We start from the raw sequence: 19834 nt of genomic DNA, 5'->3' as shown, positions 1-19834 counted from the left end.
CCTGAGATATTTCTAGATGTGCTTTAAAAAGTATGTATAGAAATTTCTATCTGTAGAGTTTCTTTATAGGGTCCATTAATTCTTCATGGAAGAAGATACAAAGACAGTTCTTACTGCTCTTCAGGGTTAGTTTCTCAATATGCAATGGGGACTTCATTTTTTTTTTTTTTTTTTTTTTGAGATAGAGGCTCACTCTGTTGGCCAGGCTGGAGTGCAATGGCATGATCTCGGCTCACTGCAACCTCTGCCTCCCGGGTTCAAGAGATTCCAATGGGTATATTTATACAATACATACATTTAAAAAGTTAAAGTTCTGTATCTATTTACAAATATATAGTGGGTCCAAGAAAAAATACACACATAAATTCTAGCAAAATAGTTACCTTTATACTATCAACATACATTTGGAATGTTTTAAAATATGCTTTTTATAAATAACTTTTGGTGTTTTATTTCACAGTAGAGTGACTATAGTTAATAATATTATGTATATTTCAAAATAGCCAGAAAACTTTGAATATTCTCACCACAAAGGATAAATGTTTGAGGTGATGGATATGATGGATTTAATCATTACACAATGTATATATGTATCAAAACATCACACTGTACCTTATAAATATGTATAATTAATATGTGTCAATTAAAAATAAAAACTTGAAAACTTCCTCTCTACATAAGCCATAAAACACTTAAATTCTGCTAACCTGCCATTTCCTAGATTTGCTATTTCCAGTGTCTTTGGGGGCTTTGATCTTTTCCAGGTGATTGTGTTTTGGTTGCCTTGTGGGGGTTTTGATGTTTGGTCTGATCTCCTCTCAAGGATATTTTTCAGTGTGCATCAAGGAGAATAATTGGCCCTAAAACTGGTGCATGTATTTAAAGTCCACAAAAAAGGCAATCACTTGCATTATTTACAGACTCATTGCTGCAGGGGCCTCTGTAGCTGTTTTCTAGCCAGGAACCGTACAGCCTCACTGCACACACTCAGTAATTGTTGGTTGCTACAGAGCTGACTCTTCAGAGTACCTTTCTTAAATGAGGTTTTCCATCTTTTCATGGATGACATTGGGATTGGGAAATGAAGGAAAAGGTGAATATCACTGTACATGGAGACTTGCTTTCTCACATGGCGATTCTTGCCCACATCAGTGGCCTTGGCATTAACAATTCTTACCCAGGTGCTATGGTACAGTGGCAAGAGAACACCAAACTTAGTCCAGAGTCCCAGACATGCTACTCGTCCCCTGTGTGAGGTGCAATTCTCTAAACTGTGTTTCCTTTTCCCTATGTGAAAAACAAAAGGATAGTATTGGGTGATCTTAGAGACCCCTTCAAGCTTTAACATTTCCATAACCAATTGAAAGGATTCAGTATTAGAATTCCTTGGACTGTAGGTGCTCAAAAGATAGAAGACAAATTCATATAACTTAGTTGTACAACTGGTGGGCTCAGACAGTGGATTCTGTGAGGCATTCTCAATCAGTATGATTATCGATATTAAGTGATTTAGTGAAGTGTGTGTGGCCATACGTCCCATTTCACCATTTCATCAAGCTCATCTTCAAAATGAAGTCACATACCCATTACTATTCAAATTAAATGACGTGTGTTTCCATCCTGCTTAATACAAGAGAAGCTTTCTTCTTTCTACCTGGTCTTCTGTCTTATGCCTGTCCCTTAATCCCAAGGTCTGTTTACTCCGTTGAGGGGAATAGTCCAAAGACCTGTTGCCTTGAGGAGAGAAACTTGGAAAGCCTGCTTAGCCAGCCATGGAACTCTATTCCTGATTGCTGATGCCATGACTGCTACATAAGATTATTGTTGATATGTGGACACATTGCCACCCCTGAGCATACCTTGTCACATGGGATCGCAGTTAAAGAATAAAGGGCCATTTTGGGGATGCCTGTATCTATTGATGAAGAGTCAGAGTGATTAACATACAGCCTCCAATGAGGTCTGTCAGCCTGGAAGTCTGGTATAAATAATCCCTATTCACTGGAGATCAGGAAATCTAGGCTGCCACCACTACTACTTTTTCAGGAGCAGTTTCTCTGGATGCAGGGGTAGAAGAATCTCTCTCTACCCTAATTGCTAAGCCATGCCATCGCAGCCCTGTGTCTTCATGTCAAAGATCTATAGTTACACAGCTCTTTTAATTTACACACATGAACATACACAAATAGCTGTTTTGTCATTGCACACCCACATTACTAAGGTGGTAGATTTGGAAGATTTTGAGTCTTAGCCATATACTCTACCCAGAACTAGCCCCCTTCTCCATCCCCAAGGCTTCCTTCATTTCCTGCTTCATTAAGTCTAGTGTCATTGTAACAAGGCAGTATTTTCCCTTGAAAGCAAATGCACATAGCACAAGCCAAGAAATTAAACTTTTTTTTTTTTTTTTTTATTGTGAGTGCAAATGAGGGACACCGTTGCTCAATGACAGTAACACCCCCTGGGGTACAAGAAGACCTAGAGTTCCAGTTTCACCTTGGTTGCATGTGATAACTACCATGACAAAAGGGAAGAGGAGGTTTCACAAAAAGCATGATTTTGAAGCTGATTTTTTTTTTAAAGGATGAGTAGAAGTTTGTCAGTAGGAAGGAGCATCCTGGGCAGAATGAACAGCACAGGCAAAAGAAGGCATTTAGTATACAGAATGACTTGGCTAAGAGAGCATGTCAGGCCGTGGAATGAGCTGATGCAAGAAAAATGCGTTGAGGTCAGGTCATGGATCTTTACTTTAAACCTGAATGTTACTCTTTAGAATAAGCCTATGGGAAATTTTGAATGATTTTAAGAAAGGAATTGACATAACTGGATTTGATCTTAAGACGACCTTGGCAATAAGTACATCCGTTTTATTTTGGGGGAACTTGAACTATCATAGCAAGTTAATATTTAATACTTAAATACTTTTTTCTAACTTCTGTTATTTTAATATTTATTAAGTTCTAAATGTGCCAAAATCTATGCTAAGCCCTTTTCAATGCATTGTCTCATTTAATCTTCCCTAGAACTTTAGGAAAAGATTCCATAATTATCCCTAATTTGTAGGCAAAGAATCAAAGATTTGAGAGAGGATGGGTAAATTGCCTAAATTCATGGAGTAAGAGAATGAATTTAAACTCAGACAATTTGGTTCCACAACACTAGTTTTAACCTTCAGGTCAGTAGTGTTTTATTTTTTTGAAAAAAATATACACACACAGATGTATAGTGTTATATATTTTTGGGATATATATATACATATTATTTCAATAGCTTTTGGAGTACAGGTGGTTTTTGGTTACATGGATGGATTGTGTAGTGATGAAGTCTGAGATTTTAGTGCATCTGTCATCTGAGTAGCATACATTGTACCCAACACGTAGTTTTTTCTCTCACCCTCCTTCTTCCCTCACCCGTTCTGAGTCTCCAAAGTTCATTATACCACTCTCTATGTCTTTGTGTACCCATAGCTTAGCTCCCACTTATACGTAAGAACATGTGGTATTAGATTTTCCATTCCTGAGTTACTTCATATAGAATAATGGCCTCCAGCTCCATCCAAGTTGCTTCAAAGGACATTATTTCATTCTTTTTTATGACTGAGTAGTATTCCATTGTGTTTATACACCACATTTCCTTTATCCACTCATCAGCTGATAGGCACTTAAGTTGGTTCCATGTCTTTGCAATTGTGAATTGTGCTGTGATAAACATACATGTACACATGTCTTTTTGATATAATGACTTCTTTTCCTTTTGGTAGATACCCAGTAGTGGGATTACTGGATTGAATGGTAAATTTAATTTTAGTTCTTTAAGAAATTTCCATTCTGCTTTCCATAGACATGGTACTAATTTGTACTAATTTACATTCCTACCAGCCATATATAAGCATTCCCTTTACACCACATCCACACCGACATCTATTGGTTTTTGTCTTCTTAAATTTGTAGTCTTTAACATTGGCTGCAAACTAGCATCACCGGGGAACTTAAAAACAAAAACACACTGATCCTCATAATTCTCAAATCAACATTTCTGGTTGCAGAGCCTGGGTATCCATCTATTTTAAAGGTACCTCCAGCTAATTCCAAAGGGTAGAGAGGGTTGAGATCTACTAAGCTAGAATATACTGTCCCCTTAATATAAATTGAATACTCAAAAACATCTGTATTTTGCCATCACCACCTCAAAATGTCAGAAAAAAAATCTACTAAATAGAAAAGTCACGGGCTACAAAGACTTTTAATGCTTTCTTCCAGTTTTACTTTCACAAAGAAAAATATTGCCTTCTTTTTTTCTTTCAAGACAGAGTCTCGCTCTGGAGTGCAGTGGCACAATCTCAGCTCACTGCAAGCTCCGCCTCCCAGGTTCACGCCATTCTCCCACCTCAGCCTCCGGAGTAGCTGGGACTACAGGCGCCCGCCACCACACCCAGCTAATTTTGTTTTTGTATTTTTAGTAGAGATTGGGTTTCCCCATGTTAGCCAGGATGTTCTCAATCTCCTGACCTCGTGATCTGCCTGCCTCAGCCTCCCAAAGTGCTGGGATTACAGGCATGAGCCACCACTCGCGGCCTATTGCCTCCATCTTTTTTAAGACTTCCAGGTAGCAAAGAAGCAAAATCAAAGAGGGTAGGGACAAAAAGGAAAATGTGACAGAGGCATATCAAGATAGGGAGGAAGAGAATAGCTGAAACTGAGGTTGTTGGAGTAATAAAATCCTATCTACTGATGAACCATCGGTAATATCAAAGGCACATTTGCAGAATGTTTCCTTTTCAGTAATTGTACAAAGACTCCCTTGCCATTACAAAGCACTTTTCTTCTTGGCAGATTGAAGAATGCTTTACCAACTAAATGCATCCCAGTAATATTCAGAGCGCAGGTCCAACATAATCATAAGTTGCCTTGTTATTACGGAGGTAGCAGCCCCATTTAATAACATATTAAATGCATTATTCATTTATATAACTCAGACCCAGGGACAGCTGCTGGGATGAAAATAGAACCATTCTGTAATGCAGAAAGCAGGTGTGTGCTTACTTGAGTAAATGAACTCTGTATTACGGCACAATTTTCTTCTAAATTTCAGGGACAGGTCTGGTAGGGCTAATGTGATGCCATTTTCATACAGGAAATAAAATGGTTTCAGAATGGTTTTTAATGAGCATTTAAAAAAATTACCAACAGCCTTCTCTGTGGCATAGTCCCAGGGGAATGGATTCGTGCTTTGGATTTAAGCAGAACTCCTGTTATTGCAGGATTCAGGAAAGCCTAAGGTAACAATTGATCAGAACAGTGACAAACAAAAGAATGTTCTCTAGCTGATGATACTAGTGGTGATGGTGAACCCATGTTTCTATAGCTGCACACCAAGAGAGGGTCACAGGTGTGCTTGGATGCTGAGTGATTAAAAATCATAACCTGACTTCAGTTTGTACAGTGCCTCACCTCTGAAACCTGTAGGCAGTCTCTGATGCATAGTGAAACTCACTGAGATACCAAACTTAACCTGGGTGGCATCACTGGTCATTTTCTTGCTACTATTGCTGGTACCAGGATGCTATCATACACCAGTGTATGCATTTTGTGTTTTATTTCCTTCTCTCTCTCACCTGCCCTTATTTTCTTTTTTAATATACATATACTCATAAGCAACTACAAAGGAGTTTTTAAAAAATATATCAGATGGGGCCAGGTGTGATGGCTCATGTCTTTAATCCCAGCACTTTGGGAGGCTGAGGCGGGCGGATCACTTGGAGCCAGGAGTTTGAGTCCAGCCTGGCTAATATGGTGAAACCCCATCTCTACTAAAAATACAAAAATTAGCCATTCGTGGTGGCACATGCCTGTAATCCCAGCTACTTGGGTGGCTGAGCAAGAGAATAGCCGGAACCCAGGAGGTGGAAGCAGCAGTGAGCCACGATAAAGCTGCAGTGAGCCAAGTAAAGCCTGGGCAACAGAGCGAGACTGTATAAAAAAAAAAAAATCAGATGGAATGATGTTCAAATTGCTTAGACGTAACAATGACCAACCAGCATGAGCAGTGATCTTGTGTCTGGAGCAGAGTTTCGGTGACCCCCTCATGGGCTAGGTGTTAACCCATAAGTTGCTGAATTGTGAGAAGCAAGGACTCTAAGGACAGGGATCAGCATAGCTGGGTTGGTGAGTGAGATGCTTGGAGGGTTTGGGGATGTGGTAATAACCAATTAATATGCAGATATTTCCACATTTAAACTGGTACAGTTACTGGTATGGCCCTCCTGATTACCAGCTTTGAATGTCTGGAACACAAGGAGGCCCTCAACGAGCTTGAAGTTCACACAGCCACACCAGGAAGAAAATCATACAAGGTATAAAGAATTCCTATCAAGTAAATCATAAGGATTCTTTTAAGGGTTTAGAGAAGGGATAATCTCACTCCATTTAAAGCAGCAGTGCAGTAGTAAAGAGGGGATGTGTGCTACAAATTGTCTAGGGTCCTGGCTCTTGAGAAAACCGGTTGGCACCTATGAATCTCAATTCCTCCATCTGTTTATTGGGAATAGCTACAGTATCGTATTATGGATACTTTTGAAGATAAATGAGTTAATTTATGTAAAGAACTTAGCACAATAACTAGGACATAGTAAGCACTCTCTAAATATGAAATTCCTGCCATTTTACTCTTATATTCAGAGAAATTGTCTTAAAGAAGACAAGAAGTAAGCTGTACCTTAAAGGGTGGGCACATTTTAGGCAGATGATAGGGCATGCAAGAGGACATTGAAGCAGAAAAGGAGAAAAAACAAGTACTCTCAAGAAAATTAAAAACAGAATGGACATGGGCTTATGAGGGAGAAAGAGTCCAGGAAAGTAGAATAAAATTAGCTAGGAGCTGATAAAATTAGCTAGTGCCCAGGATTACAGAATTTACAGCTTATCCTAAGGTCATATGAAGTCCATAAAGGTTTTGAACAGAGAAGAGAAATAGTAATAATATTAAATAGAAATAATTGGTAATATTTTTTGAGCACTTGCAGAGTATTAGGATACTTTTAAGTACTCTGTGTACATTATTAACCCATTTAATTCTTACATTTAACATATGAAATGAGTTAAGCATTAATAATTGACATTGTAGTGATCCATAGTGTTCAAAATACTTTTCCAGACAGTATCTCCTTTGACTTTCTCGCAGAGGAAAGGGCATTCACTGGACTTAAACATATTGGAAAACTATGCCAGTTTTGTAAATAAAGGCTTTCTGGAATCCAGCTGCATACATTCTTTCATGTGTTGTCTGTGTTCGCCTTCATACAGTAAGTGCAGAGTTAAGTAGTTGTGACAAAGTCTACATCACCTACAAAACTGAAACATTGACTATCTGGCTCTTTATATAAAAAGTTTGCTGACCTCTGGTCTAGAAGAGGGGAAAGTAAGCTTTGATTGCTTCTCATTTGGGCTCTACCACTAACTCTAGGCACGTAAACTTGGGAAATCAAATATATACATACATAAAGTGGTTGCTATGGACCCAACAGTATAAAATGATAATGGCTAGATAACACTGAACCTCAAAAATCTTAAAGGTTTGTCATCCTAAAATTGCAAATTTTAATTTACTATGAATCTGATAAATTATATAGGTTAATTTTATAGAATAAATTTTTTCCCATTATAGCTAAAACAAGAAATAAGCAAAAGAGCATCAATCTGCAAAAACTAAAGTCTCTTTAATGTGAGGTTTGATCATTTAACCAGTATAACCTCTCATGAAATATTGAGTAGAAATATCAAATTTAGCCAGTGTTGTCTGTGCTACACCATAACTGTAGCAGCCTCTACGCGATCTATGAATGTTGAGTCACCTATCCATCATAATCTATTCTTTCTCTGAATTGTAAATTCCTTTGCAATATTTATTACTCATTCTAGTTCTTAATTATATAGCCTTTGAATTATCTCCTAGATTAGCCATCTATGTCTCTCCAACTAGCTCATAAACTTAGTGAGAGTAGGGGCTATATCTTCTATTTCTGCGCATTTCCCACAACTCCACAATGAAGTGATTCATTAATTTAAGAGATGAATAAAACTCAGTTACAATGCTAGTAATAGATACAGCGTGTGACCATGATTATCTCTCTATTGGGTGCTTTATATGAATTAACCCTACTCTTCGTAGTAGCATGAAAGATGGTTACATGCTTACTGGTGGTCCTCAGGGCTAGGCACTATGTCTAATTTAGAAACGTGGGAATGATTCACATTATAATGAGCTGCCTTACAACTTGAGCTTCTTTCCATTTAGGTACAGGAAGGTGGTTTCCAATAATTGCACTGATGGAGTAAGGGAACAGTACACTGCTAAACCACAGAAGTGCCCAGGGAAAGCCCCGCGGGGGCTGCGGATAGTCACGGCTGATGGAAAGCTGACAGCGGAACAAGGACACAACGTCACTCTCATGGTGCAATTAGAAGAGGTAGGACTGATTCCTATCTCCCTGCTACTTTCTATGGCCAGTGATTTTTCTTAATAAACCATGGTTTTGTTTCCGTATCTTTTTCAACTTTCTCCATTTTAGATGCTATTTAAAAATTTTTATTTTACTTTTACTTCCTTGGTTTTTGTTGTTATCACTTCACCTTCCCTGATCTATTTCTTTAATTACATACATTTCACCACAAGTTGTTTTTCACTCATACTTAATCTCTTACTTTTGGAGGCTCTGTCAGATTTAATCTTGCCTTATTGGCAATTTTAGCAAAATCCATTTTCTCAGAATACATAAATAATATTCCTGAAATAATTTAATATATACACATACTAAACTAACCTGAGAGATGCTAATACTTTCATCCCCTCTCAGCCTGCAGGGTTTTATTTTCCAAGGGCAACATGATGGTCATGCATATAGCACTGAGGCCAATCTAAACATAATTGAGTGTAATTTATCTGGCAGTTAAGAATGTGTATTGTGTAGCACCTCAGGGGTATCATTAAAAGCATGCATTATTATTTGCCAGATTATGGTTGTCTGAAATGTCTATTTATATGGTGGATAAGATGAAATTTATCTTATATATTTTAGAATATACACAGGAATTCTGTCATCTTGTAAATGAGGAAAACGGTCTCTAAAGGATAAGTACTGACATTAAATCATCTCAATTATTAAACCAAGCAGTCCTATCCTCAGTCACGTTTTCTGGGTACCTAATTATGGTTACCATTGTGTAAAGCCCTGTAAATACGAAGGGATTTTAAGGGCTAACAATGACACCAGAATTAAAATATATAACATTGACTTCCAGCTTCCTCTGCTGATAGTCCAGTGACCCTCAGTTTTTACCAGGTATAAGAAAATCACCTGGAGAGCATGTGAAAACACAGTTCTCTTGGCCACATCCTTAAAGATTCTGATTCAGTAGGTTGGAGTCAGGCCCAAGAATATACATTTCTAACAAGTTCACAGGTTGTGCATTGTGCTCAAGAAAAACAAAAACCATGGCAAGGCTAGGGGTATAGAGAAGTCAGAGACTCTGGAGTGTGACATGAAGGTGGAAAGATGAAGCATTTATGATTGCTTTGTCAGGTTTGATGAACATTTGTAGTATTTTAATTCTCATAGGAAAAATAACTGAAATAACGAGTTTGAAACTCTAGCTCAAATGGTGTGCATATCTCTGGTCCAAGGGCCATTTACAGAACCACTGTGTAACCCAATACTCCATTCCTGATTATCTCCTTAATGAGTGCCTTTCAATTGTATTCAATCTTCTAAATACTAAGGTGCCAAAAATTCTTCAGTTGGAACTAGAAAAATACAGGCCAATTTAGGCAAATTGGAGTTGCTCATTTTTCACATAAACTCTTTGGGGATTTCTGCTTAAGACTGTGACAGATTAGCATGCAGTAAACCAAATATATGCATATATATTTAGAGCAAGAGGGACAGAGACAGAGAAGAAGAAGAAAAATGAACAGGAGGAAAAGGAGGACTAGGAGCTGAGACAACTATGAAGAGGATTGAGAAGCTAAAATTCCTTTCTTAAAAAATGGGAAATTCACTGCAGTGAGTCCAACATTTTCTGCTATATTTTCCTTTCGAGAACTTTACCAATTCATATGCCACACTGTAGAGGAAGTACAGATTTCAGATTTCCAGTAAAAGGCCAACTAGAAAGTGTTGGCTAAACAGGTGTTAATAGACTCTCAAGGCTTGGGAGATAAAAATTGTACTATGAGGACATTCCGAAGTTGGAAGGGATAAGGTCATATCCCAGGGAGAAGGAAAGCACAGGGAAGCAGCACATACCCAGGGCCTTTTTCCTCCCTGAGGTATTTCATGATACCTAAGTAACACAGGAAACATAGAAAGCAGTCAGAGGCTGAGAAGTTAAACAAAGTTTTTAGAAGTATTGCTCTTCGGGGAAATAAAAATTTGAATTCAAGACCTATCAAGGAGGAGGGCCCTGGTGAAGTAGCTAAGACTTGGTTCTTGGAACTTCTGGAAATCTCTGTCCTAGGAGTAAAGGCAAACCTGAATTAGAACAGGCCCCCTGTACCCAGAAATCCAATCTGAAATCACTTCAGTCTCTGAATCAATTAGAGTGATTCTCTTCAACTCTAAAATGATTATTAGAAACCAAAGTAAACCTTCTTTAATGGAAAATAACATAAACCACAGGTTTACCCAATATTTTTCATATAAAATGTTGGGCATTTAGAAAAATCCAACTATATCAAGATACAGGACCAACAGGGGGGATAAACAGAAAAGAACAACAGTTGGATGAGATACAGTGTTTATTTAAGATATCCTGTAAAATAACAGTGATTAATATGTTCACGAATGTGAGAAAAGGTGGAAAATTGAACCCCAGGGCAGTAATCAATAAGAAATACCAAATAGAAATTGTAAAAATAAAGATATAATAACTGATACTAAGAACTTAGGTTTACAGCAAATTGAACCCATATGAATAGAGGTTAAATGGAAGAAAGGACAGCAGGAAATATACCATCTAGAGCAAAAAAGAAAGAAATAGAATATGGAGAAAAAATAATAAGAGACAAATGGAAAATGATAAAAAGGTCTAACACAGATGCAACTGTAGCCCCAGAAGGAGAGGAGAGAGATAAGGAACAAGAATCATTTTTGTAAAGATAAGGGCTGAGAATTTTCCAAGCCTGATGAAAGATATCAACATATTAACCCATAGGTTTAACAGAATCAGCAAACTCAAGAGAATATGTGCAAAAAAAATCACTGAGCTATTACATTCAAACTGTTGAAATCTAAAATCAGAGAGGTGTTTAAAAGGTCCAGAAGAAAATGGAATGACATCTTTGAAGCGCTGCAGAAAACACAAATGGTTTTTTAGATAAACAATAATGGAGATACCGAAACGGGAAATGTTCCCCTGTCCCCCTCGCAGGCGCGTGATGGGGGTGTGGCTCGCTTCTTCAGTGCCCCACTACTGAAATCTCTAGGGGAGCACACAGGAGCAGGCTGTGGGGCTTTGACCCCACGGCAGTGTCTTCAACAGCTCCTGAAGCCCCAGTGGGTGTTTGCTACGTGTGCTCTTTTTGTTTTGCGGTCTATAGACAGCTTGTCTTAACCAGCTCAATTAGACCCTCTACCTTGTCGCAAGGAGAGGCTGCTTTGTGTATCCTGGGTTCTTACCTTGGTGCACTGGAAGAATCGATCACACCTGGGCTTGGAGAGTGAGTGCAAAGTTTTATTCAGCGGAGGTAGCTCTCAGCAGATGGAGGAAGCCAGAAGGGGATGGAGTGGGAAGGTTTTCCACTGGAGTCGGGCCCCTCAGTGGCCTGGGCTCTCCTCCAACTGCTCCAGCTAAATTTCGTGTAGTTCTGCTGGTCGGTGGCCTGCTGGCATGCTGGTGCCTGTCGGTGCATTCCTCTCGGCGTCCATCTGCCTGTGTGTCTGCTTGCTAGGGTGTCGGGGGTTTTTATAGGCACAGGATGGTCTTGGGAAACACAACATTTGGGTGCAAAGGCAGGAGTGCCTGTCCTCACCTAGGTCCCAAGGCACAGGCCCAGGGGTGGAGCCCTAGCCAGGGACCACGACCTTCCTCTTTTCCGTATCATTTAAAGGGACCATTCCCTTCCCTTCCCAACACTTCCTTCCATAGCAATATCTCATAAAAACCACCACCTATAAAAAGAAATACTAAAAATAATTATTCACACATAAAGAAAATGACCTAGACAGAGGCACACACACAAACACGCACAAAATAATGGAAGGAATGAAGAGCAAGAAAGTGGGTAAATTGAAATTAATAATAACTGTGCAGACCAAGAATGATAATCAGCTGTGGGATTTAAAATATATGTAGAATTAAAATACATTAGAATAATAACACAGTATGTGGAGCGAATTAAATAGAGTTAAAGTAGTTTAAGGTTCATGATACATCTATAAAGAGATAAAAGTACTAATTTATATTAGACTCCAACATATCCAGAATGTGTGCTTCAATACCTAGAGTAACAACTGAAGAAGTAGTAAGAGAATCTTATCATCAAGCTACTGACAGGGGAATTACAGTAACTTTAAAATTGTTTCATTAATCCAAAGTAAGGCAAGTAAAAGAGAAAAAAAGAACATAATACAGTTGAGACAAATAGAAAACATCTACTAAAATGGTAGATATAGGCATGGTGTGGTGGATCCCAACATTTTGAGAGACCAAGGTGGGAGGATCATTTGAGTCCAGGAGTTTGAGACCAGCTTGGACAACTACCAAAAAAAAAAAAAATAATAATGAAAAAAATTAGCCAGGCATGGTGTCGTGTGTCTGTGGTCCCAGCTACTTGGGAGGCTAAGGTGAGAGAATCACTTGAGTCCAGGAGTTCAAAGCTACAGTCAACCATAATTACATCACTGCACTCCAGCCTGGCTGACAGAGTGAGACCCTGTCTCAAACACATTAAAATTAAAATTTTAAAATGGTAGATATATCCTCAAATAGTATCAATAATTACATTTTGAAAATTAGTGATTTTTGTCACTTCAGTGCTTTTTGTCAGGCTTAAGAAATCTTTATCTAAACCAACATTGTGAAAACAGTCATACCACAAGATTTCTCTTTAGGTTTCACATTAATGTATATGATTTATCTTGAATAAAACTGTTTCAAGTTTCTGTATTTCATCCACACGCATATCCAGTTGTCCCAATACGATTGACAGACTATTCATTTCACACTAAATTGCTATAAGCTTTAGTCATAAATCAAATGACTGTCTATTTGTGGTTCCATTTCTAGGCGCTCTATTCTGTTCCCTTGGTGTGAATTTCAAACCCTATGTTAATTACTAATTTCAAACACATTATATTTTCACTAGAGGTAGGGTGAGTCTTGATGCCTGGACATGTAAATCCTCTACACAAGTAGAAAATTATGTGTGTGTGTGTAAAATTTATAATAGCATCAAAATACAACAAATATTTATAATCAAATCTAAAAACTTATTTTCAATAGCACTACCCAGAAAACAATACAAATTTGGAAATAAATTTTGAAAAAAACCTAAATGAATGGAGGGATACACCCTGATTATGGATTGGAAGACTCAATATTATAAAAAGACATCAATTTTCTTCATATTGACTTGAATTAAAAGCAGTCTGAATAAAAATCTCCAGCATGTTTCGTGTATTAAAATTGACAATATGATCATAACATTTACACAAAATGTCAAGACCTAAAGAATAGCAAAGATACTTTTGAAGGTGACTCACAGACTTGGATGACTAACATTACCATATATATACACACACACACACACGTATATACACACATATATGGATGTATATCAATATATACATATATGTATGTATGTCATTCACAAGCTGAACAAGGAGAGTCAAGAAACATATACATACATGTATTATATATATAGACACATATCTATGACAAATGAGACACTGTAGTACAGTAGAGAAATTATAATATTTTCAATACATGGGTGCTACAATTTTGAATATCCATATGGGAATACATGAATCTTTATCTCACATAATATACAAACATAATTATAACTGTATTGTCAATCAAAGAAAGCTAATACTAAATTTTTTTTTTTTTTTTTTTTTTTTTTTTTTTTTTTTTTTTTTTTTGAGTCTCACTCTGTCACCCAGGCTGGAGTGCAGTTGCGAGATCTCGGCTCAACTGCAATCTCCGCCTCCCAGGTTCAAGCGATTCTCCTGCCTCAGCCTTCCAAGTAGCTGGGACTACAGGCACATGCCACCATGCCCAGCTCATTTTTGTATTTTTAGTAGAGACAGGGTTTCACCACGTTGGTCAGGCTCATCTCAAACTCCTGAACTCAAGTGATCCACCCACCTCGGCCTCCCAAAGTGCTGGGATAACAGGCATGAGCCACTGTGCCCGGCAATACTAACATTTCTAAAAGAAAGCACAGAAGAGTATCTTCATGACCTTGTGTTATGCAAAGATTTTTTTTAAAACAGCAAAGAAAACCCATTAAGTATAAAGCAATTATACTAACAAATTCTTTATACTTTCTTTATAATTATACTTTCTGTATAATTTTATTTTTATTGTTATTTGTTTGAGATGATGTCTACCTTTGTCACCCAGATTGAAGTGCAAGTGGCATGACCTTGGCTCACCGCAACCTCCACCTCCCAGGTTCAAGCGATTCTCCTGCCTCACTCTCCTGAGTAGCTGGGATTATAGGTGCCAGCTACCACACCCATCTAATTTTTGTACTTTTTGTAGAGACAAGGTTTCACCATGTTGGTTAGGCTGGTCTTGAACTCCTGACCTCAAGTGAACTGCCCACCTAAGCTTCCCAAAGTGCTGGGATTTACAGGCATGAGCCACCACGCCCAGCCTAATTATACTAATTTTAAATAGGACTACATTAAAATTAAGAATTTCTGTTATTTAAGGCATTATTTTGAAAATAAAAAATTAAGTCCTAGAGCGGAAAAGGATATCTGTAATAATACCTTTTCAATAAGCTATTATTAAATTAAGCCCTAGAAGGAAAAAAGTATTTGTAATAATACCTTACAGAAAAGGTATTATTACGGTAATAAAATAATAAAATTGTTTTTATTTGTTTTTTATTGTTTATTTTTATTACGCAAAATAAAACAATTTCAAGGAGGGAATCATAATTAGGAGAGTATAAATAAATTCTACAAATTAATAAGGGAAATACTGGTAACTCAACAGGAAATGTACAAATGGGGCTGGGTGTGGTGGCTCACGCCTGTAATCCCAGCACTTTGGGAGGCTGAGGCAGGCAGATCACAAGGTCAGGAGATCGAGACCATCCTGGCTAACACGGTGAAACCCCATCTCTACTAAAAAAAATACAAAAAATTCACCGGGCGTGGTGGCGGGCACCTGTAGTCCCAGCTACTTGGAAGGCTGAGGCAGGAGAATGGCGTAAACCCGGTAGGTGGAGCTTGCAGCTTGCAGTGAGCTGAGATCGTGCCACTGCACTCCAGCCTGGGCAACAGAGCAAGACTCCATCTCAAAAAAAAAAAAAAAAGAAAAAGAAAATGCACAAATAACTCAGGGTAACCAAATAGCCAATAAGCATATGAAAAAATTCTGAGCATCCCTGTATAATGCAACTTAATTTATAATAATACATTACTGTGCACCATCAGAAGATGTATATTTAAAAAGACTAATAATAGGCTGGGTGTGGTGGCTTACAACTGTAATCCCAGCACTTTGGGAGGCCAAGGTGGGCAGATCACTGGAAGTCAGGAGTTCAAGACCAGCCTGGCCAACATGACGAAACCCCATCTCTACTAAAAAATACAAACAAACAAAAATAAAACAACAACAACAAAAAATGAGCTGGGCATGGTGGCACGTGCCTGTCGTCCCAGCTACTTGGGAAGGTGAGGCAGGAGAATCATCTGAACCCAGGAGGTAGAGGCTGCAGTAAGCTGAGATTGCACCACTACACTCCAGCCTGGGTGACAAAGTGAGACTCCCTCTGAAAACAAAGAAAAACAAAAACAAAAAAAAAGACTAATAATATCAGGTGTTATTGAGAATGTGGAGCAGCTGGTCATTCATATAATGCTATTTGGAGTGTAGATACATACTGCCATTTGGGACTTGTTTGACATTAACTGCTCTAGCTCAACATGTATGCCACCTATGACCCGGTGTTTCCACTTTTAAGTATATACTTATCAGAAATGCATACACATACGCACCAGAATGTATGTAAGATAATATGCGTAGCAAAAGTATTTGTAAGAGCCGTAACTAGAAACAATGTAAACATCCATGAGTAGTAGAATACATAAACTATAGTATATTTACAGAATGGAATGTCATTCAGCAATGAAAAAGAACAAACTAAAGCTATATGCAAAAAACTTGGATAAATGTCATATCCATTATTGAGCTAAAGAAGTCAGACTAAAAAGAATATATGTTGCAGTATTCCATTTAATTAAAATGCACAAATAGTCAAAGCTATTAATAATTTATGGTGGCCAGGTGTGGTGCCTCACACTTGTAATCCCAGCACTTTGGGAGGCCGAGGCGGGCAGATCACAAGGTCAGGAGTTCGAGACCAGCCTAGCCATCACAGTGAAACCCCATCTCTACAAAGTACAAAAATTAGCTGGGCGTGATGGTGGGCACCTGTAACCCCAGCTACTTGGGAGGCTGAGGCAGGAGAATCGCTTGAACCTAGGAGACGGAGGTTGCAGTGAGCTGAGATCACAAAACTGCACTCCAGCCTGGGTGACAGAGCGAGACTCCGTCTCAATAATAATAATTCATGTAATAGAAGGGAGAATTACTGTGAACTTTGGAGGCAGGGTGATTGGAAAACTTTGGGCATACTGACAGTTTTCAGCTGGTTCATCTGGGTAGCAGTTAATGGATGCATTCACTTTGCAAAATTCAAGTTGTATATTCAGTGATTTGTACATTTTTAATGTACATTGAATACATTACATTAATGTACAATTTGAGTAATGTACAATGTTAAGTACATTTTACTCAACAAAAAGCTTACTTAAAAGTCATTTTGGAAATCCATTTAAAATACAGTACTTTATATTTACGTCTTTGGGCAAAAAAAAAAAAAGGAAAAATAAGAAAAACCTTTCTGGTACGCTTAGGGCCAAACTTCCACCCTGTGTGCAAGGTGAATGTGAAGGTTCTCTTCCCAGAGACGTGAGGCACCTGATCCCGGTACCCAGAGGAGTGTCATCTTTTGAAGCAGCAGATGTTTATACTAAGGCAGAGTTAAGAGAGCTTTTCCATTTCTAAGAACACAATATAGCAAGATCTGAAGCAAGAACTTTCACTTCTGATTAGCTCCAATCTTTGTGCAAATGATAGGGAACACACTTCAGGGACAGAGGCCTGGTTCTCATCTGTTCAACTCTGCTTTCCATGTAACAAAGATCATCATCAGGCATCTCACACTGGGTTGAGTGATGTGGGAACAGATTGGGGAATCTGGTTCGAAGATATGTGAATTCATGCCTTCTGGGCACAAGAAGGAAAAAAGATAACAAGTCAGTTCATTCCACTTGAGTGGGCAAAGCTTCAACAGCAGGGATGAAATCTGCTGCCTCCAGCTGTCAGATCTGGCTCCTTGACTCTCTGTTCTCCTGGTGCAGAGCACCAAGCCAACAGCACATTCTTCATATCAGGAGACCCTGGGGACCTCACATGTGATTGTGAGATGCTGTGCTGATGATTCAGACTCCTCCTTGCAGAAAAAGACCCTCAGTTTCTCTGTGACCCTCTGGATTATATATGTAGGCACGGGGGATGCACGTGATTAGCAATGCAGAATGAAGAGACACAGAGTGTCTCAAAAGTTGAGGAGAATTGACACTTGACACAATAATAATAATGTGGTTATCCAACATTCATTGAGCACCACTGTTCCAGTTTGTGAGGCTTTTCGTGAATTATCTTATGTAGATCTGACAGCAACTCTATGCAAGTAGGTGTTACCATTATTGCATTTTATAGATGGCACAGCTGAGGCACAGAAAGGCAAGTAACTTACTTGAGATCACACAACTGCTAAGTATTAGAGCCTAGGGTCTAATCCAGGATCTGTGGTGTCTTGTCTTTCTACTGCTTCTTTATGGTGAAGGAACCATTTTCTAAGAAGAACTTCATGTAGCTCCTAAGCCTCTGTAGAAACCCATGGCTGGGATTATCAGTAGTCACAAAGATCAAGGAGTAGAAAGAAAAGGCCAAATCATCAATGACCAAGCCAGTTTAGCCTGTGGCTCTTACATTCATTCTTAGACACTAATCAATAAATGTACCAAAATTTTCCTCCTGGCTTCTCTGAGAATGCTAATGGCTTGGGATCCATTTGTGGAAGAACACTTCAGCAAAGAGAGATGCGAAATCCTCTCTGGGTTCCCCCTCTTTGGAAAATGAAGCCTTCATTGAATGCCTAGTGTGCCTGACACTGTTTATCTATTCTAAAGAATATTGCAAAAACATAGGATATGAATGCAGCACCCAAGGAATTTAGAATACATGTATTTCTTCAGAGGCTTGGGTATAAATTAGGCTATAATATTTTTTAATTAAATCCAAAACAAAAACAAAAAATCCCTGGCATGTGCCCCTACTGGCAATACATGGTGTCTTTATTCTCCTCAAAATCTGTATGAGTGCATTTCTTATTTAAATTTGATCCTTCTGAATTTACTTTGAAAATAGTGCCTGACTCTTGCCCCATTTCTGGGACCAACTCTTTATAAAAACAGGGATCTTAAAGTCATGCTTCTGATGCCTGTAAAAAGCAAGTCTTCCAGGTACCAAAGAAACCTAGAGGTCTCTGCTAGGTTCTGATATGACATCACAGTGTGATTAATGCAGAGAGGGCAAAAGATTCACCTCCCCAAGTTGTTACAGTATTTTTTTTTTCATGTGAGTACCAAAGCTTGTGCCTCTATCCATCTTATATCATGGTTCAACTTTCTCCCACAGTCTTGTCTTTTTTTATGGGGCTAGGTTGGGTTAGGGACTGATCTAAGCCTCTTTTCTTTGCCCCAGTTACTTGCATACAAACCCCTCCTTGTAATTTCCATCTCCTTTGCATTTCATCTAAACCATCAGAGACCTGAGACATCAACTGTCTCAGCAAATAGTTAGATATTTGTGTTTATTTATTTGTTCTTTGATGAATATTTTACTAAGTGCCAATTTTATATCATGTACTTTTCATTCATTAATGGACTTACTTTAGTTTGTGGGAATTTATGTTTTGGTTTGACTAGGACCTCTGTTATATTGAGTTTTAAATGAAAATCTAATGACATGAAGTAGAAAGTGCCTAATACCTTATATCTATTGGAAATAAAAAAGATTAATAATAAATTATCTAAATATAATAAATTATAATGCAGTAATTTATTGCATTATTTTGTAATAATATTTTTGGCATCCCCCAGTAAACTATACTGGGGGTATAGTTTAAGGTAAGAATCATGTCACTCCTGACTGCAGTTCCCACATCTCTGTACAATGTACCTAACATATTGATAGTAATTCAATAAACGTATCTGGATTTGGATAGGCTTCCCCAAGAAGCGTAGAGATAAAACTGAAACTTAAAAGGAAAAGACTCTTAACATTTGAAAACCAGTCAAAACATGGTAAAATCTTCATCTGAAATCTAAATCTCTTCCTTAATCCTTTCCTAGTGCATGTCCTAATTCTAGCATAAGAATATCAATGAAAACATTGCTAAAACCAGAGCAAAGAGAACTTCTTATTGACAGAAAATAATTAAAGGCTAGGTACACTGATACTAGTTTGCAACT

General features: G+C 38.1%; 1 protein-coding gene across 4 annotated transcripts in view; it reads left to right on the top strand.

Moving 5' to 3' along the window:
* The window catches only part of SORCS1 (sortilin related VPS10 domain containing receptor 1), a 588551-nt gene that overhangs the window by 498911 nt on the left and 69806 nt on the right, over window positions 1–19834 (top strand). For all 4 annotated transcript variants that reach the window (XM_038009546.2, XM_073019317.1, XM_007964053.3 and 1 more), the window contains exon 18: window positions 8293–8464. In XM_038009546.2, the coding sequence (XP_037865474.1) occupies window positions 8293–8464 (172 nt within the window). The remainder of the gene's footprint in view (window positions 1–8292; window positions 8465–19834) is intronic.

This window comes from Chlorocebus sabaeus, chromosome 9, assembly GCF_047675955.1.
Source record: "Chlorocebus sabaeus isolate Y175 chromosome 9, mChlSab1.0.hap1, whole genome shotgun sequence".
NCBI classification, from domain to species: domain Eukaryota; kingdom Metazoa; phylum Chordata; class Mammalia; order Primates; family Cercopithecidae; genus Chlorocebus; species Chlorocebus sabaeus.
The sequence above is the reverse complement of the archived record's forward strand: the minus strand, read 5'-3'. Positions and strand labels throughout refer to the sequence as shown.